The following is a 24,882-nucleotide window of genomic DNA, read 5'->3' as shown; positions in this document are numbered from 1 at the left end:
CATTTTCAGACAAAATAAGGGAAACCCTAAAAGGGTTCCCCTTCATTTTTCCATCCCCTTTTCCGCCGCTCCCTCCTCTTTGTCATCATCTCCTTCGCCCCACCACCGCCGCCTGCACACCGCTACCCCACTCCCACGCTCTTCGTCTCTCCCTTTCCCTTTCCTCCTCCCTTCTCCCTCTTCCTCGCACCCCGCTCCTCCCCACTTACCCCTGTCCCCACCATCGCCGCTTCCTTTTCATCGTCACCCCACCACGCCACATCCAACCCCACCACCGCCGCTTCCTTTTCATCTCAACCCCACCAGAGCGTCTGTTTCCACCGCTCCTCCTTCTCTCTATTTCCTCAAGCACAAAGCAAACCCCTATAAAAGGGGACGAGTTGAATCGCTCAAGAAAAGAAAAAGAAACCTCCCCCCTTCCCCGGAAATACGAAGTCTCTGGAACCTCAGAAAATTCTTTGAACAAGAGCCTGTTTAGCCGTGAAATTGCTAATCAAATAAGAGTTCCTCCCTAGCTTGACACCCCTGAAAAATAGAGCTCTCTGAGTCGTCCAAAATCCCCCCCTAAAAATAACAAGTTTGCAGTGGCTGTGACAATTCGAAATATCGAGTCAAAAATGTTAACACAATTGTTTGTCTGTTTATTCGTCTGTTCGTTGCTGTGAATCCGAGCCTGTCGAGCTCCGTTTTGCAATCGTCGAGGTAAATCTGAAAACCCCCGTACCCACTTCGCTGCACCCGAAGAAGGTAATTTTCCTATCGTCGGCGTTTTTCTATGTTCGTTCCAGTTCTACATTAATTTGGCATTGGCTGTTGTTCGTTTTTTTCTTGTTTATATGATACATCATGTCTATAGGGACTGATTTCCTTGATTCCATTCAGCTTATGATGTTTAGATTATGGTGTTTGGTTTCCTGTTTTGTTAAGTTTATTATGTGCAAGTTATGGTAGTTACTTCCCTGTTTTGTTTCGATCTATTATGATAAGTTTCTGGTAGTTGCCTTCTTATTTGGCTTATTTTAACATGCTTTGGCTTGGTTGTACCATTCGTGGCTCAATAGACTTTAAGGGATTAGTTGATGTTAAGGTTTGACTGGTTGATGTTAAGGCTCGATTGGTTGGTGTTAATCTCTATGTCGGATCAAATATAAATGGCTATAAGGCTTGTTTTAAAAGTGGTGTCGTATATTGTTGATTAAGTAAACTCAAGGCCATCACCCGAGTTTGAACATCCTGAGATTATTATTTTAATCCCAATATGTGGAGTGGATTATTAATTTGCTAATAACTAGACTGGGATGGTTGATTATGCATCTAGGTCTATATAATTCCACTTAGACATACCCATAGGCTTGGTTGACTGCCTAAGTGACAGTACGCTTGGTTGCATGCTCTTGTGTTACCTTCTGCAGAATCTGAAGCTATTCTGCCTTCTTGCATATAGTCGTTACCCTTAAAAGTATCACATGAATGCGCTTAATGTATATTTTCCTCCAGATATCCTGTCTAATACTAAGCTTTGGTTCTGTTAGTCTATTATTAAAGTGGATGTAATGCTGTGATTGGACTAATTGAAACCTAGAAGTTGATGTTTATTATGGTCTGATGTGTTCTTAACCCAAGATTATCCTTATGTTTTCGAATAAGTCTATTATCATCCAAATATATACTCGCATACTTCTCATCCCTCAAGTTCGCTAGAATTGAGCAGCTCTGCTCTATCCCTTTGTTTACAATGGTTTGTTCCCTTTGCTTACTCTGGTCAGTTTTAGCTATTCTGTGTTAAGGTCATTGTTTGGTTCGATTAACAGGGGTGTTGGCTTCTGTTTGAAATGATGCTAATATACAGTCGAATTTCCTTTTCCAGTATTAATCAAGTAAGGTATGTTTAGCATGTTCTTTTGGTTTTACCAACCACCACTGTGATGTTTACCAAGCAGACATTAGAGATCAGTCCCTATCCTAGGACAATCTCGATGCAAATATTAAACTCAGTCCTTGAAAATATTCTATTGTGACTAAAAGGTTTGAGGTTTCTTTAATGCCATGGATTAAAGGAACCCCTGCAGATTTCTCTTTGTTCTCTCTACAGTTTTGCTAAGTTCTTTTTTTCAAATGTGTTGCATCTGGCCGACTTAAGAGATTGTCTTTGTTTGTCTGTGCTATTGGTTAGCATGTTTGCCCTGTTGAATTACCTAGATCTCCTTGCAGCCCTTGAGTTTTGTCCCCATATCTCTGTGCAAATTTTGTGTCCTGTATGAACCTTTCCTTATCCCTAAATAATTTTGGCCTCTTGTGATACTTGCATGATTATTTTGAGACTGAGTTTTAAGTCCTAAAAGCATAAAAGAAGCATGAGTCAATATCTTAGAATAGGAACTGATTTCCATACCCCAGCATGCCTAAAATGAATTAAATGCAACATGCGTATGTTCAGTTTTGAGTGTTTTAAGCATTTTTATTTCAACTGTGGATGTTGCACTATCACTGTTTATATTTGGTTCGGTCCTCTTCTTGTTTTGTTGGTCTTGTTTCTAATTTCTGAATCCTTTATCTCGCTAGCATTAAATTTTAGATTTGTTCCTTCTATACATTCTTGTAAATATGTATACATGAAATATACCTAAATATACATAGTATATATATAACCTACAGAGTTGTTTTGAATTTGTATTTTATATGTGTTACCTTATTGATTATATACTAATCTCTTGTCCTTTCTTTTTTTTTTTTTTTTTTTTTTTTTTTTTGCATGAACCTCGCGTACGAGTCCGAGGGACTCGTCTCCCTCCGCATTTGGTGTTGGGCTAAATCCCAACGAAATAATCTTCTCGAGTCATCCCTCATTCAATCCATCCGCGGCAAATAAAATTCCGGGCCGAGGTCCATATAGCAAAAACAGAACCACATTCCATTTGAGGCAGTGTTAAAAAAAATTCTGGGCCAAAGCCCAGAGACAGAAAAAGATTGCAGCAGTGGTCCAAACGAACCAGATCCATTTATTTGGCATCCATCCCTTCTATTTTTTTTGTTAAGTATTTGATTTCCATTACGCATGACTGACACTTTCATTTTTAGTTTAGAAGAATACTAATGAATTAGTAGGTTAGTTTTAGTAATGGGTAGTTAATTTAAAGGGAGATCAACAATTAATTCCATAAATTCCATTTTTTCTTCTTTTTTATATTAAAGTTATTTATAGTATCCATAATATTTACTTCTAGAATAGGTGATAGAATTTATTTTCAAAAAAAAAAGGTGATAGTATAAAATTCATATTTTTTTTTGAATTAAAGGAGTCATAATTTTATTATCTTAATTACAAAACATCATTAATATGCAACCATAAATTCAAACATATTTTAAATAACTCCTCAAGTTTGAATCAATCACGTCTATTTCTAGTCGAGTATAATTAAATAAATCAGTAAAAAGAGGAAGAGATTCATCGTCTTGTATTCTATTTTTAAAACAAATTTAAATTTCTTACACTATTATACTGATATAACATCATATTGGCTAGGTTTTCTCTTTAAAGCTTCTATTTCTATACAAATCATTATACTTTGTAGTCTCACTTTTATAACAAAATTATTATTTTTCGCTTAACAAACATTTATAAATTTTATTTTTTAAGTGGACTACTATGCATTTCTTCAAGTCAGTTTAAATAGCATCATTATGTTTTCCCTTAAAATCTCAATAATATTTATAACCTATTTTTTTTTAAGAATTAAGTATTATATTCAACCTTAATTAATTAACCTAAGTTTGGTCGGATAACCGTAAGTTAACGGATTCTAAAGGATGCCTAACCCCTTCCCTTTAGGATAATATAGAGCCCTTACCTAGAATCACATTGGTTAAGCAGACCATTAACGGAGGTTTAGTTTTTAACTTTACCTTAGTTAATATTTAGGTGTCCTAATTCACCGTTAAATTAATTAGGTGGCGACTCCTTAAAACAAATAATTTAGGAATCTCCAATACGTCATACTCCTAATTTTGACTCGGGTTAAAATGGGGTGTGACAACATATACATTTAGATCGTCGTTATAGGGTTCTAATTAATTATGGACGTCGCATGAGTTATTATTAATCGACAATAAATACTAAAATAACTAATTATCATTAAAAAAAATAATACCCAAAAATATATATAATATTAACATAAAATGTACATTTTATTTACAAATGTACAATCTCCTAAGGCCTAAGGTTCCTCCTAACCCCACCACTCTCACTATCATCAGGATCCTCTCTCCTCCTCTTAATGACAGGATGATTTATGGCATGATCACCCTTTCTTCCCTTCTTCAGGCCCTGGGTGAAAACATGCTTCCTATGAGAGACGGCGGCGGTCTCCACCTGAGTAGCCTCAGTAGATGCCTCAAGAGATGACTCAATCGGAGGAGACTGGACCACAGGAGCAGAAGAATGAACCTGAAATAACATATAAACAAATTTAATTTAGATTTATCATAAACTAAACATGAAATAACATATAAACAAATATTTAATAAATTATTTCTTTGTAAAAAAACAAACCTGTGTGTCGACGGCCTCCTGAGATGGCTGGTCAGAGGGCTCCTTAGCTGGCTCCTCAACGATCTCCTGAGCGCTACCCGAGTTGTAGCTAGAGGTGGAGACGGGTCAATCTGAACGGGCGGAGACGGGTCCACAGGCGCAGAAGAATGAACCTATAATATATGTAAATAATTTAGTTTAGATTAATAAAATAATTAATTAATACTTTATTTTATTGTAAAAAAACAAACCTGTGTGTCGACGGGCTCCTGGGATGGCATGTGACAGGGCTCCTGAGTGGCCCGCGGAGCTAGAGATGCAGATGGTGCCGTAGGCCCGACTGTAGAACGAAGAAAGTAGTCATCGAAAATAATATCCAAGTCCTTATCTCCGTCTCCTATATGTAGATCACCAACTGACACCTGTGGAAATGATGACCAAGGATCATAAGGTGGGACCATCTCTGGCGTATATCCAAGTCTCTGTGAAGTCGACGGCCTGGAAGAAGAATTCGACGGGATATCTGGAGCCGACGGAGCCTGACGGGCTACATCGTCAGGCTTATCTACTAGACCTCTGCCAGCCCGACCACCTTTGCCAGCCCGACCACCTCTATCAGCCCGCCCACCTCTATCAGCCCTACCACCCTCAGGTACATCCTCATCGACACGATGCCACTCTTGTGCCTGTGTCATACCAGTGTCGGTAAGATGAGCTATCCGTGCTGCATATGCCGCTATTCTGGGATCGATGGACTCCGTAAGGGGAATGCTCTCATGGTGTATCATCAGAGTCATCCGTACCTGCATATATTTGCAAATTTTAAGAATTCAATAAATTCATAAAGTAATACATAATAAGATGATGATTGAAGAAACTTACCAGCGCCTCATACGCTCCTGAGAGTGATGCATATCCTCGACCATCAGGACACGGCATTGAGGGGTTGGCAATCAAGGAGCGAGTGATATGCATGTACCACGTCATGTACTCATGGACCGGAGTGTCATGTCCGACCGCAGCTAGAGTCGTCATCCTCGCGTTCCATGCATCGACTTCCTGGTGCATACGCGTCCGCCATGCCGCACTGTCGATCGAACGCTCGTCCTTGGTGTAGTGGGTGTGCTCCCAATGTGTAACCTCGGGTATGTTCTGCACATGCCCAAACTGCCGTAATACGCGATCGGGTTCGTGATGCTCAACGATGTCCATATGGATCAATGGACACCGTGCAGTCCACATGTGCTCACCAGCCCTACAAAACGACGGCAGCTGACCCAAAATCTAATCATACGGCATCCATATGAAAACCTATAAAAGGAATTCAACTAGTTAACAATAAAAGACTAACAACAATAACAAACTAATGTTAAATAAAAAAAACTAACCTCGGGCGCCGTCACGCGGTCTAACTGATCCCTAAACGGGAGAATGACATGGTGCGTCTCCACACTTCTGGTATGGCCTCACGACCATCTCCGCGCGTATGGCATATCCTCAGCAACATAGTCATCGGGAGGGTGAGCAGCTATGGGCTGAAAAGGTCTCAACCTAGTCCACACCCATATTTGTCATAGTCATCAAAAAAATTATTTATCAGTCGTCGTTTCGAAAAAATATATTTAGTGTTTTGTCTACACACACTTAAATATATTACCTGAAGAAGAGGGCTAAATGCGACAACCTCAACCCTCTCGCCCATAGAGGCTCGATCAAATCCTCTGTACATGTAAGCCAGGACAGCGGCGCCCCAACTATAACATCCCAGCTGGTCTAGGTCCTCAATGAAGAGCAGAAACCTAATGCTCATATCCTTACCCGACGTGTTCGGGAACATGATGCCCCCGAATATGATGAGAAGATATAAGCGAGCACGTCGGTCAATATCAACCTGAGGCGTCGCCTCGCCGATCAGATGCTGCAGATCTACGAGGCACAAGTGAGCATGGAGGGAGGACCGCAACAACCGACTCCGTCCACGCATATCCCTCTACAGAGGCTCGAAACCAGTGAGCCTAGCCAACTCTTGGCGATACGGCAACATCTCCGGAGGCTCCACTCTATACAATGCATGTCCATCAATTTGTAGACCATAAATCACCTCGACATCCTGCAGGGTGATGGTAGCCTCGCTAGTGCGGAGATGAAATGTATGGGTCTCCGGTCGTCAGCGCTCAATCATGGCCGTCACTAGAGCCCTATCGTGCACAAGCCGACCAACCTCGATGCACCGGTAGATACCGCCCCGACGTAGTATATCTATGACACGGGGATGTGGGGGAATAACCTCTAGAATATCCCATGCTGACTCCCCCACACGGGTATGGACCACCCTACTAGAGGATACCGGTGCATCCCATACATACTAGGACCTATGCTCATGCTGTAGATAAAGTACCTCTCTATTGTCGAAGGGTCCCGGCTCCATGGCGGTGTCCTATCTATTTTAGGCATTTTAAATTAATCATTAATACATGAAGTAAGGATTAAAGTGGTATATGTTTTACGCATTTTAAATTAATCATTATTTTTTTAATTAATCTCTAATACGTAGTATTAGTTATGTAATCTTTTACCGAGAAATTATACAAAGGATTGAATCCTAAACTAAGGATTTTCAATTTCTAATTAGCAAATAAATAAATTAACAATTAAAGATATAAAGATTAATAATTAACAAATCAAAAAATTAACAATTAGCTAGCAAAAAATTAACATATAATTAATAAATAATTAATTAACTAATCAAATAATAAAAAATTAATTAGCATATAATTGTTAAATAAACAATTAACTAACTAATCAAATAATTAAAAAATTATTAACAAATAAACAATTGACTTAACAAAAACTAAATAAATAACTAGCTGGTCTAACAATTGAAATAACTAATCTAACAATTACCAAATACTAAATAAACAATTAACAAATTAACAACAACTAAACAAATAAAAAAAATAATTAAAAAACGGGCTGAAAACAGCCCTTTTGCGCACAAAAAAAGTGCGTAATTTTTTTTTGTCCATATCCACACAATAGTAATGCTTAGGTTAATAAATAAACAATTAACAAATTAACAAATGAACAAAAAAAAAATGAAAAACGGGCTGAAAAACAACCCTTTTGCGCACAAAAAAGGTGCATAAAAGTTTTTTTTTGTCCATATTCCCACAATAGTAATGCTTATGTTAATAATGTAATAGAAAAATCGTAGTGAAATACCTAGATTGAAGCTTTGATTTTGAGTTTTTAAATTGAATTATACGCCGCTTTATTGCGAAGAAACTTATTCCTAGACTTTAATATACCACTTTTGGGTTGAAAATCAACAAGAAAACGATATTTTTGATCGCGTGAGACCTCGGAAAGGACCTTTAATGGCAGATTTTTGTTTTTTTTAATGCGGGGGACCAGTGGGGAAGAAGAAGGGCCCGATATATCTGGCCCTTTTACGCACAGATTCTGTGCGTAAAAGGACTTTAGTGTAAAACTATACTTTGATGCTTTTACGCACAAAATCTGTGCTAAAGCCTATTTACGTTTTTTTTTTTTAATGGGTTATTTTAGTTCCAAAAATTTATTTTTAGGTTACAAAAATGGTGCTCCCCCAAATATCCGCTACGACTTAAGGGACTAGATTGCACGTTTAGAGCCCGTTTGGATTGGCTTATAAGTTGCTTATAAGTTGCATAAGCTGTTTTCAGTTTTTTTGAGTGTTTGGCTGGCCAGCTTAAAGTCATTTTGTGCTTAAAATAAGCTCAAAAAAATAATTGAGCCCATTTGATTTAGCTTATCTAAAACAACAGATTATAACTCAAAAAAAAAAATAAGTTAGACTAACAACATATTTTTTTTAGTTTGAAAGTTGTTTCCAGCTTATAGCCATCCAAACACGCTCTTAGAAAGCCTTTAGGGGCTTCTGCGTCGTTGTTCAATTGTTGTCTTGTTGGTCACTTGTTCTTCATTGATCTTTGTACCTGTCACCGATTCCACTCTATTTGTATCAGCGTCGTCATTGATATTTGCGATGGCACTGATGCATACAAGCTTGCTCTCTTTAATCCCACTTCTTGCTTTATGCTCTCTCCTACTTCCCTCCGCATCTGGGTACTCTCTCTTCAACTCCATCTACAAACCCCCCCCCCCCCCCCCCCCCCCCCCCCCCCTTTTTACCTGTTTTCAAATCTGGGTTTTTGGTTGTCTGTGTGGATCTGATACTATAACTATATATATTCTTGAAACTACATACTTTTACTTGAAAAATACTAGTAGGTGTATAAAATTGTTGAAGCTGGGTCTTTTATTGTTATGTTGCTTTGATTGTTATGGCAGGAGCACTGATGGTTATACTATTAATGGTCGAGTCAAAATTCCTGGTATGCACTCTTTTAATTTTGATTTACTTTTTGGGGTTGGGTTGTTGATTGACAAGGTTGTAACTTTGTGAGATAATTTACTTCTTATTGTGGGAGAAACTTAGCGTTCTTATTCAGTTTGGAACTTTGGATGTGCTATTCAAAAGTACTAGTTCTTGTATTTACTTGAACAAGAAGGCTAGTGTTTGTCTATAGGGGCTAATTTGTTTGTTTTAGAACAAGCACGGGTACTGGAAATTGAGATGAGTTGAGAACTACCCTGATATTGGCTTGCTTTGAGTCTGTAAACTTTTCAGTTGCTATTTTTAATACTTGTTAAATGGTCTGTGCTACATGGAAACGATAACTATCTAGGATCTTTGAAACAACCAAATATGTTGGAATGTTTAAAGTATTCTGACTGGTAAAAACAAAACAGACGCTCTATGTTTGTAGTAATTGGTAATCCAAGAACCTGACACTTTGTTTGGATAGAGGGATAGGAGAATGTGTAGCAGGAGGTGAAGTAAAAGAGGACATAGAGTTATCTCTTTCTTTTAGTTCTTACTTCTCTTAGGTGTTAGTGACCTGATGGACAAACTAATACGGAAAGTAGATTAGTGATTTCCTACCTGTACCATTTCCTTTTATTTCTTGGAACAACTGCATGGATTGGTGAAAACGCAAAGTAAATTCAAGAAGAGGATATTGATCCTAGCATATAAGTAACTAAAGTAAGTGTGAAGACTATAAAAATGGACAAGAGAAGGATAGCATAATTATGGAAAGGACCCTCCATGTCCATTCATGGGTTGGGGTTTGAGTCACCAACAGGAAGTGGGAAAAGCCACTGTTGGCCCCTAGGAAAGAGGGGGGAGGGGGGTGTTCGGGGGAGGGATTTACCATGTAATAATAACAGGAATAAAATTTTAAAGACTAGAGAAAAGAAAGGAAGCTCAGTGTGGGATGATCATGTAAAGATATGAATCGAATGCTGTAATGTTGACTTGGTTAGTGGAAATTATAATCGGGTTATATGTAATCTAGCAACTAGAAAGAGAAGACACATTTAACATCATTATATTGCTGTACCAATTAACCCTCAGGGGTTGGCCTGGTGGCAATTGACTTGAGCCTTGGGGTGCTCCCTTTCAAGGTCTCAAGTTTGAAACCCGCTGGGTGCAAACAATTTCTGAGGGCCATCGGACTGGGGAAACCCTGAATTAACCGTGGTGCACTTGCGGGAAACTCCTTGTCGAGGGCCTGTGCACCCACGGGATTAGTCGGGGCTCAAAGAGACTCGGACACCGGTGGCTAATCAAAAAAGAAATATTGCTGTACCAATTATTAGAAGAAAGAAAACATTGTTAGACTGCAAATGATTTAGATGATCAGACTAGAACATGGTTCCTTGCAATTTTGCTTTAGAAGTTTGCCACAGAGGAGGAAGGAAGATGACCATTCTATCTTTGGTATTGAAATAGTGAGGCTACTTGAGATGTTTAAAGTGGCTAAATCTAATTATCTGATGATTGGCCTGCTGAATTGGATTATAAGAAGGGATATAGTGATGTCCATAAAATCTTAAGGAATGGAGTGGTGAGATATCAGCCCAATAGGACAGCTCTTAAAGGCTTATCCAAAAAATCAGTCTTGTTGAACTCATTTCAGTTCCAGTAAGCTATGAAATCAGATTTCTTAGGGGATTTTCAATGAAAAAGTACCTTCCAGATATGTATTGTTTAGAACGTTGTGATCTTGTCATAACATATACCTGAAATGTCCCCAGTTAAGACAGTTGGCACTGAGCATGTGTGGCTGAAACAGCAAAGTTAATTTAGGAGAAAGTACCGCATGTTGTCATATTTTGGTGAAGTAGAAAAGGTGAACACTTTTAAAGGGCAGTAACTTTGTTGATGACACTTAAGGTCTGCAAAATTCTGCAGTACGGTTGTCCGCTGGTCTTCCTATCAGCTTGCTTTCTGGCGACTTTAATTTCAAGACCACTCATTAATCATTATACATTTGAAGCTTCAGTAACTTTGTGTTGATTGGAAAAGCTATCCTCTTTTGATCAATTCTATGCTTGAGCTAACTTAGACATCTGTTGTTTAGGTGGAATCTAAGTTGAAGTTCTATCTTAAGAGAAGTGGCCAGCATTTGAATTAAATGAGAGATTTTATAAGATTAAAATTAGATTGAGTTTCATGACCCGGAGATCCTGTTACAGTGTATAAAGAATTTGCATGAATAGTCAGGGTTTCTTCTTTTTTGGAATGTAAACAGGCTCAAGCTTTTTGCTATTCCTTTTTTTTTTTTTTTTTTTAATATTGAAACTGCTAACCTAGCTTTGTGCTATTCTGATTCTGTAATATCTACCAACAACAACAACAACATACCCAGTGGAATCCCACAATGTGGGGTCTGGGGAGGGTAGAGTGTACGCAGACCTTACCCCACCTTGAAAGGTAGGAAGGCTGTTTCCGAAAGCTGTAATATCTACCATCTCCAAAAAAAAAAAAATGGATTGAGTTTTATTGTTTGAACCAATATTATTTTCTTGAGATTATTGTTTTAACCAATATTATAGTCAGAATGTTGTCAATGGAGAAGAGAAAATGATCATGGAAAGAGAATAGGATTTCAGTTCGGTCACAGTAAGAAGTGAGACTATCAGTTGGCTTGAATAGAGTATAATTTTTGGTTACATTTTCCTACTTCTATATTGGAGTTTGAGTCTTTCTACGTTTTGTTTCGTCACTTTTAGATTACAATGCTATAGTTCTCTTTATGTTTAGAAGTTCACGTTGCACGAAAGTGTGCTTCAAATCCTTTTCTTGATGTGTTATCAGGTGTTAACATTTCTACCTTCTTTTTTGTGTGGCAGGTTTTAGCTTGAAAGGATCTGGTTTGGCAGCTAAAGCATCAAATGTCAAAGTCATACTCAATAGTGGCCAAAGAGTTACTTTCCTGAGACCTGATGGATATTTCTCTTTGTATCCTTCTTGTGTCCATGTATTTTCAGCTTTGATATCAGAGTAGTCATTTTATTTTTGTTATTCCACTAACATTTAACTGCCGCTCTATCTCCCAAAAAAAGGGACTCCTTATGCTGATATTCTTACATTATTTTATGCATTGGTTTGCCCGCTATGTTCTTCTCTAGAGGTTACTTGACATATTATGAAATAACACAAATAAGTTGTTTGTATTTCTTGTGACATTCAACCAGGTTGCCCGTCAAATTGACTGCTAAGCTAGAATTCAATTTGATGCCTTTATTTTCCTTCTTTCTGTTGTTTGTTATCTCGTTTAATTTCTCTGTATCGTCTACTGTTGGCCTGATATATATCTAATATAAGAGCAAGAGCAAATTGGTGGTATTAGCTATTAAGAATGATGTGGCCCTTATCGTGATATCTGATGTAGTAATCACTATACTTGTTACATGTCAATAAGCTGACTTCATTTCCAAGCACTAGCTGTTGCAAACTTTCCTGATTAATAAATTCGGTCTCCCTTTCTACTCTGTATGATGAACCAAGAGAGAAAAGTAGCAAGGCTTTGTAACTGGAGGGAAAGAGTGAAACTAGAAGCATGCAGATGTCTTGGCTATAGCAGTTGATGCTAAGATTAATTATAAATTTGGCAATAGGTTTCGTAGATTACTTCCAAGAATAACATGGGATCAATAAATTTATGCATCATGTTTCCTGTCACATGCTTGCTGCTAGCCATATGCTTAAGCATTGTTAGGCAATAGACCTTTTTATCTATTATATGCCTTTTGTCATCTCTCTTGTCATTAGCCTTTTGATTTACTTCATGTGTTGTCTGTTAGTAATCTTCGGAACCTTGGTGATAACTGTTGCACTAGATGGTCTATGCACAGAGCATGAGAGGATTATGCTGTTCTTTTAGTAATTCCTTAACCCTAGTCTTCAAAAGCCACGATGTGCCAGCAGGAACGCATCTCATAGAAGTATCTGCAATGGGCTACTTCTTTTCTCCAGTGAGCTTCTTTTCCCACGACCTCTATTTAGGTAACAGCAATTCTTTGACAAACATTTTTAGGCTAATAACCTTCTTCTGGCCTTCAGGTTCGAGTTGATGTCAGTGCCAGAAACCCTGGTAAGGTTCAAGCTGCATTAACTGAGAATAGGAGGAGCCTGAGTGAGCTGGTTTTGGAGCCACTGCGAGATGAGCAGTATTATGAGGTCAGACTTTTTCTTATCTCCTTGTTTCCCCTTTTTCTTCATTCCATTAGTTTCCCAATTACTATGTGAATATTGCTTGCAGATGAGGGAACCCTTCTCCGTTATGTCTCTGGTGAAGAGCCCAATGGGTCTGATGGTTGGATTCATGCTGGTTGTGATGTTTTTGATGCCAAAATTGGTAGAAAATATGGGTGAGTGTACTCTTTGTTGTTTTTCTACCATTGTCAAAATTAAATTGCATTGAATTCCAGCAGGGTGCAAATCCACAAATTCAGTTCCAGTTATCCATCTGCTATGGTAGCTTGTTGTGTTTTTAGATGACTGCACTGATATGTGGTTTCCTAGGGGTTTACTCCCCACAGTGATTATGATGTGTATCTGTTTATCTACCAGCATCTTAGCTTTTATTGAATTGGATGATGAATTATGAATCATCCTTATCCATTTTTCAAGCGTCAAATATGAGCCTAGGATGGAAATCCAAATCTAAATAAGAAAGGGTGGTCATACTCCCTTAAGAAACATCAGCTCCGTCATCCTTATAACCAACAGGACCCCATCTGTCTCGTAACATTTTATTCTTTCTGTCTCTGAAGGTTTCTTTACTTGCAATGACCTTATAATTGCGTCAATTTACCTGTATTTGGATTTTTATGTTTGCCTATATTACTAACTGCATGTTGTTTTTAGTTTTTACATCTATCTATTAGATAGGTAGCATGTGCATTTTAGGGTACATGTTTTTTTTAATGACCGAGAAATTCATTTGGAGTCTACCCTTTGGGGCAACCGCAGCCTTCCAAACTCGTGGATGATGGGCCCGCCCCTCTACCCTTCTCCACTTAAATACCAGAGTTAGTTCGCTTGGCGTGGGCCTCTAACCTTTGACCTAAGGCACAAGTCCCTCAACCTTTGCCAACTGAACTAACCCCTGGGAACAAATATTACAAAAACAGACAAATTTGTAATATTTGTCTTAAATGTGTGGCGTTTGTATGGGTCTGATAGAATTAACGCGTCTCAGTTGTATATTTCGCAAAAGAATTATATCCCTAGACTTATTTAAATTGTTCTTGAGCCATACTCCTCCTAGCTCAAGTTAGTGTTTTATTGCTGCTTAACCCTGCTCCAAATATCCCTAACCTTGGAATTAGCAGCTATTAACCTATTACCAGACTATTGCACACTGAATGGAAAAAACTCTGATTTATGTATATGCTTCAGGGTTTTGCTTGAAAAGTAGGCTCATTAAGTGTGAATGGCATTGGGTTATTTGCTTCTCTCTCTCTCACACACTGTAGAATTTCAAGAAGAAGAGAAAGTATTCTTTGTATTTCTTAATAATTTACATCCCATGACAATGGGTATTTATACAATAATTCCTATAGCTAAATAAAGAAAGAGAATATTACATAATCAAAGAGAATATTACACAATCATTACATAATCAATCTATATCAATTACTCCTATAATTATGCTAGGAAATCCATATCAATCAACACTCCCCCTCAAGTTGGGGCAAAGATGTCGCACATGCCCAACTTGCAAACTAGTGTATGGAAAGTCCGTTTGGTGAGGCCTTTGGTAAACACATCAGCTAGCTGCTTTCCTGATGACACATGGAACAAACTCAAGACACCATCCGTAACTTTTTCTTTGATGAAGTGTCGATCAATTTCAACATGCTTTGTTCGGTCATGCTGAACTGGATTATGAGCTATGCTGATTGCAGCTTTGTTGTCACAATACAAGGAAATCTTTCCCTTTTCAGACAATCTCAATTCCTCTAATAGCTTTCGTAACCATAAAAGTTCACAAACACCCTGAGCCATAGCTCTATATTCTGCTTCCGCACTTGATCTAGCAACAACACTTTGCTTCTTGCTTCTCCAAGTGACCAGGTTTCCTCCTACGAGTGTACAGTAACCGGATGTAGATCTTCGGTCATCTAGAGATCCTGCCCAATCCGCATCTGTAAAGGCTTCTATTTTGAGGTGACCATGTCTGGAGAAAAGTAGACCTTTCCCTGGCGCGGACTTCAGATACTGCAAAATGCGAAAAACAGCTTCCATATGAGGATCTCGAGGATCATGCATGAACTGACTCACCAGGCTGACTGAATAAGCTATATCTGGTCTAGTGTGAGAGAGATAAATGAGTCTTCCAACCAGCCTCTGATATCTCTCCTTATCAACTGTCTTTCCAACTCCACTTTATAGTTTGTGATTGCTTTCCATGGGTGATTCTGCTGGCTTGCAACCTGTCATACCAGTTTCTTTCAAGAGGTCCAGAATATACTTTCTTTGGGAAATAAAGATTCCTCTATTTGATCTAGCAACCTCGATACCCAAGAAGTATTGCAATTTTCCAAGATCCTTGATCTCAAATTCTTGAGCCAACAACTTCTTCAATCGGGTCATTTCCTCCTTGTCATCTCCTGTCATTACTATGTCATCAACATAAACTATGAGAAAAGTGAGTTTACCCTTTTGATGTCTTATGAAAAGAGTGTGATCAGCATTGCTTTGTTGGTAACCGAAAGAGATCATTGCTTTGCAGAATCTGTCAAACCAAGCTCTGGGAGACTGCTTTAGTCCATACAAGGCTTTCTTCAGTCTGCATACCTTTCCTTGACTTTGTTTATTACCAAAACCAGGAGGAATCTCCATATACACTTCTTCTTCTAAGTCTCCATGAAGAAATGCATTCTTCACATCAAACTGCTGTAAGTCCCAATCAAGATTAGCTGCACAAGACAAAAGAATTCTAATGGTGTTCATTTTTGCAATAGGGGCAAATGTCTCTTGATAATCCACTCCATAGGTCTGAGTAAATCCCTTAGCCACCAATCTCGCTTTGAATCTTTCAATCGAACCATCAGCTTTATGTTTCACAGTGAAGACCCATTTACAACCAACTAGTTTTTTGTCTGGAGGTGGTGTGACAAGTCCCCAAGTCTCATTCTTTGACAAGGCCTTCATTTCTTCAAGCATAGCTTGCTTCCATTTGGAATCTGCAAAAGCTTCCATTCAATTCTGGGGAATAGACACAGAAGAAATAGACAAGACAAAAGCTTTATAGGAGGGAGACAAAGAATTATAAGAGACAAAGTTAGATAAGGGGTGTTTGGTGCAAGATCTGACTCCTTTCCTGTGAGCAATAGGCAAATCTAACTCATTAGGAACTATAGATGACTCACCCGATGAAGAAGGTTCGGCTTCGGTAAATTGCATGATAGCTTTTTCTGCTCTATTCCTCCTTGAGTAAGTTATCAAATCAGGCCTATCCAAATGACCAACAGCCTCCCCCTGAATTCTTTCTCCAATTTCATTTTCTCTTGTTTCAACAATGGAATTAGGAAAAACCATATCTTCTTCCTTATAATTCTCCCCGTGAAGAGGTGATGGTGTAATACTAAAATAGGGCTCAGATTCTCGAAAGGTAACATCCATGCTGACGAAGGTTCTTCGGGAAGGAGGGTGATAACATTTGTACCCTTTCTGTGTTGGAGAATACCCAATAAAGACACACTTAAGAGCTCTAGGATCAAGTTTTCCAGAGTTCCTAGTGTGAACAAAGCAAACACATCCAAATATCTTCGGAGGAACAGTAGAGTCATTTCTACCCTTTAAAGCTTCCAAAGGACTCTGAAAGTTGAGAGTTTTAAGTGGCATTCTATTGATGAGGTAGGCTGCTACTAGAATGGCATCCCCCCAGTAAGGTTTTGGCAGATTCATGGTAAACAAAAGGGATCTTGCTACTTCTAACAAATGCCTATTTTTCCTTTCAGCAACCCCATTTTGTGCACTAGTATAAGGACAACTAGTTTGGTGGATTATCCCAAAAGACTCCAAGTAAGCTCCAAAAGTTTTATTCATGTATTCTGTACCATTGTCAGTTCGAAAGATCTTTATCTTAGTCTCAAATTGAGTACAGATCATCTTATGAAATGACTGAAAACATGTGAAAACTTCACTTTTGGCTTTCAACAGATATACCCATGTTATTCTAGTGCAACAATCAATAAAAGTAACAAACCATCGACTACCAGACAAAGAAGGTGTTTCAGTAGGGCTCCATACATCAGAATGAATGGTCGAAAAAGGAATTGTGCTTTTATTGTCACTCAGAGGATAAGAGTTTTTTGTGTGCTTGGCATATTCACAAGCATCACAAGACAAAGATTCAAACTCAGTTCTAGAAAATAAACTAGGATATAACCTTTTTAAAGCAAAAAAGGAAGGGTGTCCCAACCGTTTATGCCACTGCATTATTTCTTAGTTGACATCCTTATTTGTTCCTAAATAAGCCTGGCCAGAATCTCGAGCTCCATTGATCAAATATAAGCCATCATGCAATCTACCACTGCCAATCTTCTTCCCTGTTTGAAGGTCCTTAAAAACACAATGATCAGGAAAGAATTTTACACTACAGTTTAGTGCTTTTGTGATAGCGCTAACAGATAATAGATTAACAGGAAAGTCAGGAACGTGAAGAATGGATGATAAGGTAATATCAGGGGTACAAAGGAGTGAACCTGTTCCAGAGACAGGGGTTAGGGAGCCATTGGCTATTCGGACATAATCCCCTTTGGGACTAGGAGAGTAATTTTGAAGGCCTTTAGAAGAGCCTGTCATGTGTCTATTCGCACCAGAATCAATAATCCAGGAATTAAGCTGAGCACTAAAGGCAATACTTGACTGCACATAATTGAAACTAGCAACACTTGAAGAGTCAAGTTTGTTCAAAAAACGACGAAGTTGTTGAACTTCATCCGGAGACAAAGTCTCTCCAGAAGTAGCGTCTCTAAACGTCTCCACATTTTCTGCAATATTAGACTGACCAGCACTGATTTGTGAAAGAAAACTATTATCTGCTCCCTTTGTATCTCTCATAGTTTGAATAGTCATAGATCTAAATTATTTAGAGAAATATCTAACAGACAGATGCCGTGGGTAAACAATGTCGAAAAAAAAAAATCTGAACCTGAAAAGTCGCCGGAAAACACGCTGTAAAAATCTGAAACAGTGGCTGCAGGTGCAAAATATTGCCGGAAAATAAAACTGCAGATCTCGCCGGAAAAAATGGCAGCCACGCCGGAACCTTAATTTCCGGTGATCGGAAAAAATCAAAAACTGGTAGGGCTGACTCGGAATGTTCCAGTAACTCCAACGGAAGAAAAAAAAGATCTGAAAAACTGACCGGAAGGAGCTTGTGTTGCGGACAGCCACCAAGAGAGAGAAAACTCGACCTCTTTGAGAAAAAAAGGAACCCTAGTGCTGCGAGGGAGATAACTCACCTCTAAAGGGCAACAATGGCTCTGATACCATGTAGAATTTCAAGAAGAAGAGAAAGTATTCTTTGTATTTCTTAATAATTTACATCCCATGACAATGGGTATTTATACAATAATTCCTATAACTAAATAAAGAAAGAGTATTACATAATCAAAGAGAATATTACACAATCATTACATAATCAATCTATATCAATTACTCCTATAATTATGCTAGGAAATCCATATCAATCAACACACATTTTATCTTTTGGTTCTCTAGTAAGTGATGGCGTAAGGTTCTTGTAGTACGACTTCTGCACAATATGAGATGTGATGATTTTAGAACTTAGTATTATGTGACAAGAACGAAATTAAAGGAACAAGGAGATATGTAGAAGGCGGTAATGGAGGCAGATAGACGGGAGAGAAAGTAAAAAACACTACCTATGGGTCAAATATTTTTCTCAGTATAAAATTTTGTCCGACTATTATTATGCATAAAAGTTGGATTAATCTTATTTATGTTCACAATTCATCTATTTGAATGCAACTCCTCTTAATCAGTTTTGGTCCCTCGAAGTCTATCCACTTGGTAACACACTACAACAACAACAACAACTCAGTGAAATCCCACAACGTGGGGTCTGGGGAGGGTAGAGTGTACGCAGACCTTACTCCTACCAAGGTAGGACGGCTGTTTCTGAAAGACCCTCGGCTCAATAAAAAACATAAAAAGAGGTCAGATAAGGCTAAGAGATTCAAAGCGATATGGAAATGAAGTAACGCAAGCGACACAGATAACATAGAATAATCAAAGCACAGGAAATAACAGATAATAGCATAAATCAGAGCACAAGAAATTATACTACGATAATGCGACTACTAATAAGACAGGATAATGAGTATCTACTAGCCTTCTACCCTAATGTGGGTCCTCCAAACCCTCCTATCTAAGGTCATGTCCTCGGTAAGCTGTAACTGCGCCATGTCGTGTCTAATTACCTCTCCCCAATACTTCTTTGGCCTACCCCTACCTTGTCTGAAACCATCCATGGCCAACCTCTCACACCTCCGCACTGGGGCATCTGTGTCTCTCCTCTTCACATGCCCAAACCATCTCAATCTCGCTTCTCGCATCTTGTCTTCCACCGAGGCCACTCCCACCTTGTCCCGAATATCCTCATTCCTAATCCTGTCACTCCTGGTGTGGCCACACATCCATCTCAACATTCTTATCTCAGCAACTTTCATCTTTTGAACGTGAGAAATCTTAACTGGCCAACACTCCGCCCCATACAACATAGTCGGTCTAACCACCACTTTGTAGAACTTGCTCTTAAGTTGTGGTGGCACCTTCTTGTCACATAGCACTCCGGAAGCAAGCCTCCATTTCATCCACCCTACCCCAATACGATGTGTGACATTATCGTCAATCTCCCCCGCTGCCTTGCATAATAGACCCAAGATACTTGAAACTACTTTTCTTCTGGATGGCTTGGGTACCAAGCCTCACTTCCAAGCCAGCATCCTGAGGTGCTTCACTAAACTTACACTCTAAGTACTCTGTCTTGGTCCTACTCAGCTTAAACCCTTTAGACTCCAGAGTTTGTCTCCAATCCTCCAGCTTAGCGTTAACTCCGCTACGAGTCTCGTCGATTAGGACTATGTCATCCGCGAAAAGCATACACCATGGCACCTCACCTTGAATTTGCCGCGTCAATTCATCCATCACCAAGGTAAATAGAAACGGACTAAGAGCTGATCCTTGATGCAACCCCATCACAACTGGAAGTGCTCTGAGTCTCCTCCTACTGTCCTTACCCTGGTTTTGGCTCCCTCATACATGTCCTTGATCACCCTAATGTACGCCACAGGTACACCTTTAGCCTCCAAGCATCTCCATAGGATCTCTCTTGGAACTTTGTCGTAAGCCTTTTCTAGGTTGATGAATACCATGTGTAAGTCCCTCTTCCTCTCCCTATACTGCTCCACCAGTCTCCTCACAAGATGGATGAGCTCTGTAGTTGAGCGTCCCGGCATGAATCCGAACTGATTCTCTGAAATAGACACGTCTTTCCTCACCCTCATCTCCACCACCCTTTCCCACACTTTCATAGTATGGCTTAGCAGCTTGATACCTATATAGTTGTTGCAACTTTGGATATCTCCCTTGTTCTTGTATAGAGGGACCATTACACTCGACCTCCATTTTTCAGGCATCATTGCCGCTTAAAGATGACATTAAACAACCTAGTCAGCCACTCCAAACCTGCCGGGCCCGCACTCTTTCAAAATTCCCCAGGAATCTCGTCAGGTCCGGTCGCTCTTCCCCTGCGCATCCTATGAACAACACCCTTAACCTCCTCAACCTTAATACTCCTGCAATACCCAAAATCGTGACGCCTTCCTGCATGTTCTAAATCTCCCAACACAATGTCTCTATCCCCTTCTCCCAACACACTGTTTGCAGTATATTGCTAGAGCTAGAATTTTCTTTTGGTGAACCCTACTGCCTCTTTCGACCTTCTGAATCAGCAAAAAACTCTTAGGTGACGTTCGCCCGCCAGGTATCATTGTTACCTTATCAAGGCTATAAATGACTGAATGCCTCTTTTTTACCAACCGTCACCAAATGTTGTATTGTAGAAATACTTCTGTGCAGTGGAAGAAGTAGAGACACCGATATGTGGGGAAACTTTCGTTTAACATTTCAGAGGTTGCTTTCCATTTTAATGCTTGAGTAGTATCCAGTCCGTTCTCAGAGAAGACTGAGAATACGTGTAAGTATCTTTGGTTACACTGCTGATTGCACTTGTTTTTATGCGGCAGATCCTGAAGAAATTAGGAAAGCACAAGAGGAAATGAGAAGCCAAGGAGTTCCCAGTCTTTCAAGCTTGTTACCTGGGGCCCAAAGGAGCAACTAGTGATTGTATGAAGAACGTTGAAGCTTTGCATTGATACCAAGGAGAATTCATTTGCTGCCATTTTATGGAAAAAGTTGGAATGATGTAAAACCTTAGTTGCAACGATTCATCTCTGAGGCTGTCACAAGTTTATAATGACCTTAAGTAGTTCAATTGTTAATCTTAAAGATCCTTTGTTTCCTTCTGGTTAAATTTCAGATCTTTAAGTCACCGTCATTAGGTTTTAATGTGGATTTTGTTCTTTTCCCCCCATTTTGATGTAGATTAACCGAAGACATTGAGTACCTGGTAGTTGATGGTGTCTTTATAACTGATTTGGATTCAGTACCATGTAACCGATTGCCGATTTAATCGTATGCTGAAGTATTGGTATCTTTATGTGCGATTATGCTGAGCTCTAGCTTTGTAGTTTTTGTTGGTAGGCAGGTTGGATACTTGGTGGCCACAAGGGTATGTACTTGGTGCAGGTACGTGCAGTTTTCCAGTACTTATATTTTACCTGTTCAACATGGAGATGCCACTGCTAATCCATTCAACTGATGCTACAAGTTTATATGTGTTATAAAATAAACGTTATAAAGTAAGTATACCAGAGAGAATATATAGGGAGAAACTGATTGTGTATATCTTTCTCATCTTATACAAATGAGTTACTATATATAGTTGGAAAAGGTACTTGGTGGCCAAGTAACAAACTTGGTCACCAAGATAATGATATAAACTTGGTTATCAAGTTTACGTTGCCTCCAAGTTAATGGACGAACAAAAGATGATATTTACAACACTCTCCCTTGGATGTCCATTAATAGATGACGTGTTTCGTTAAAACCTTATTAGGAAAAGTCTTGTGGGAAAAAGTCTTAATGAAGGAAAAAGAGTACACATATCTAGTAATACACTTTGAGAGCTGCCTCATTCAAAATCTTACCAAGAAAACTTAATGGGACAAAATCTTGGTTAAGGGAAAAAGAGTACCACACGTATTTCACTTCCCCTGATGAAGATCAAAATTCAGATGTCGGTGTCTTCGCATTCCAATCTTGAATATCATCTTCTCAAGAGTTGAAGTTGACAAAGATTTGGTGAACAGATCTGCAGGATTGTCACTTGAACGGATTTTGTTGCACATCAATATCACCATTCTTCTGGAGATCATGTGTGAAGAATAACTTTGGTGAAATGTGTTTCGTTCTATCTCATTTTATGAAGCCTCCTTTTAATTGAGCTATGCATGCAGCAGTGTCTTCATATAATACCGTGGGTATTTTTGTATCACGCTTTAAACTACATCTTTCTTTGATGAAATGTGTCACTGATCTCAACCACACACATTCTCTACTTGCTTCATGAATAGCTATTATCTCGGCATGATTCGAAGAAGTAGCAACAATGGATTGCTTTGTAGATCGCATGATATAGCAGTACCTCCGCATGTAAACAGATAGCCTGTTTGAGATCGAGCTTTATGGGGATCAGATAAATAACCTGTATATGCATAACCAACAAGATCCGCACTACCATTGTTAGCATAAAATATACCCATGTCAATAGTTCCCTTCATATATCGCAGTATATGCTTGATTCTGTTCCAACGTCTTCGTGTGGGAGAAGAGCTATATCTTGCTAGCAAATTAACAGAGAACGCTATGTCAGGTCTTGTAGCGTTCACAAGATACATAAGTGCACCTATTGCACTAAGATATGGTACTTCAGGACCAAAAAGCTCTTTATTTTCTTTCTGGGGTCGGAACGGATCTTTACTCGTTTCAAGCGAGCGAATAACCATTGGAGTACTTAAAGGATGCGCATTGTCCATGTAAAACCGTTTTTAAAACTTTGTCGGTATAGGCAGATTGATGGATAAAGATTCCGTTTGCTAAATGTTCAATTTGCAGACCAAGACAAAGTTGTCTTTCAAAAATCTTTCATTTCAAATTCTTTCTTGAAATATTCAATTGCTTTTTGGAGCTCTTCTGGAGTTCCAATGAGATTTATGTCATTAACATAAACAACAAGTATAACAAACTCTAATTTTGTTTTCTTAATAAACACACATGGACAAATGACATCATTTATATAACCTTCATTTACCAAGTACTCACTGAGGCGATTGTACCACATGCCCCTTGATTATTTTAGACCATATAATGATCTTATAATTTGATTGAATACATTTCTTGAGACTTTGAACTAATTGCTTCAGGCATTTTAAACCCTCCAAGAATTTTCATATGTTATATGTTCCAATATATACATCAACAGCACATTAACTAAAGTATAATGCATACAAATGTTACTTCAACGTATGGAGTTCCAAAAGTTTAAAAATTATGTTTAGGTAAAAGTTGCGGGAATGTAATTTGGGGAGAGGCAGGGCCGAGAGGGAAGGGAAAAGTTTCATCTAGGATTTCAATTACTAGTTTGTAGATAAGCTTTACAAAGTACCTTTTTGCTTTAAAATTTGTATCACTGATATGGAATGGAAAAAGACAAACTACTAGTAGTTTTTAATGTGCAGATTTATATGCATTATATCAAGGTTTCATTTCAAAGTAAGTGATGATTATACAAAATAGGTTACGCAAAATGCAAATATTGTATTTCACCAGCTTTTCTAATTTTGGAATTCGGTTAAAGGCACCATTACTGTCACGACCCAAGTTACCGATCGTCCGGGCACCTACCTTATTATCACTAGTAGGCGAACCCTTACCCGTTAACCCATTAATCACTAGCCAATTTTAACTTCTTTAATCATTTATACTTAAGCAATCAATGATCATGTGAATGAATAAATAGATAAAACATGTCATAATTTGTTACACCTTGTAGTTTTGTACATTGAGAATCGTTAGGTGTTAGTTGTTCAATTGTAGACGCTGGAGTTATTGTCTAGGATATATGAGATTATATGCGCTTATCTTATGGTTATGAGGGTTTAAGTTCATGTAATAGGTTATGGAAGGATTAGAGAACAAGTGAATCAAGGAGACTAAGTTTTGGAACTTTGGAGAAAAGTTGGGCAAGGTTTGTACGACAATTTTGTTCTAACTTGAGAAAGGAATATCTCCTAGTATATCAGGAGTTTTGAAGTGAAACAAAAGCCTAAATTGAAGTTCAGGAAGTCTAATTTCCAGCGCAACAAACTGCGTGTCGATCCGACATCAAAATCAAACGTTATGAGCATTTTAAGACGGACTGCCAGAGCAGAGATTAACTCTGCGCGTTCGAGCAAGGAATAACTCAACGCGAATGCGCCCCAAGGTGGCGCGAACGCGCTGAGCAAATTCTAGGTCGGTGCAAACCGACTCTAGAACGATATATAAGGGGTTTTACCCCCTTATTTTTCATCAAAACACCCCAAAAACTCTCCCAAACTTTCTGGAATCTTTAACTTCCACCCATAAATTTTTAGTCCAAATCAAGTGGAATCTCCGGATTTAGGTTCGGAGAGCGTATAGTTGCGATTATAATATCGTATTGTGAGGAATCTTGGCTTGGATTCAAGGCGGATATTAAAAATATTGCGGTTCTAGTGGGAACAAGGTATGAATTTTTCCTTATTGATATCGATTTAGG

The 24,882-nt window shown here is 38.7% G+C and overlaps 1 protein-coding gene across 1 annotated transcript; it reads left to right on the top strand.

Moving 5' to 3' along the window:
* The first annotated feature begins 8,421 nt into the window (after nt 1–8,421).
* On the top strand, nt 8,422–21,675 carry LOC132636165 (ER membrane protein complex subunit 7 homolog). Its single transcript, XM_060352881.1, has 7 exons — nt 8,422–8,635; nt 8,861–8,904; nt 11,771–11,879; nt 12,832–12,895; nt 12,984–13,100; nt 13,183–13,291; nt 21,209–21,675. The coding sequence occupies exons 1-7, from the start codon at nt 8,556–8,558 to the stop codon at nt 21,301–21,303; spliced, it is 618 nt and encodes a 205-aa protein (XP_060208864.1). The 5' UTR covers nt 8,422–8,555; the 3' UTR covers nt 21,304–21,675.
* Nucleotides 21,676–24,882: the final 3,207 nt, after the last annotated feature.

This window comes from Lycium barbarum, chromosome 4, assembly GCF_019175385.1.
Source record: "Lycium barbarum isolate Lr01 chromosome 4, ASM1917538v2, whole genome shotgun sequence".
NCBI classification, from domain to species: Eukaryota; Viridiplantae; Streptophyta; class Magnoliopsida; order Solanales; family Solanaceae; genus Lycium; species Lycium barbarum.
Note: the sequence above shows the minus strand (reverse complement) of the source record. Positions and strands in the feature narration are given on the sequence as shown.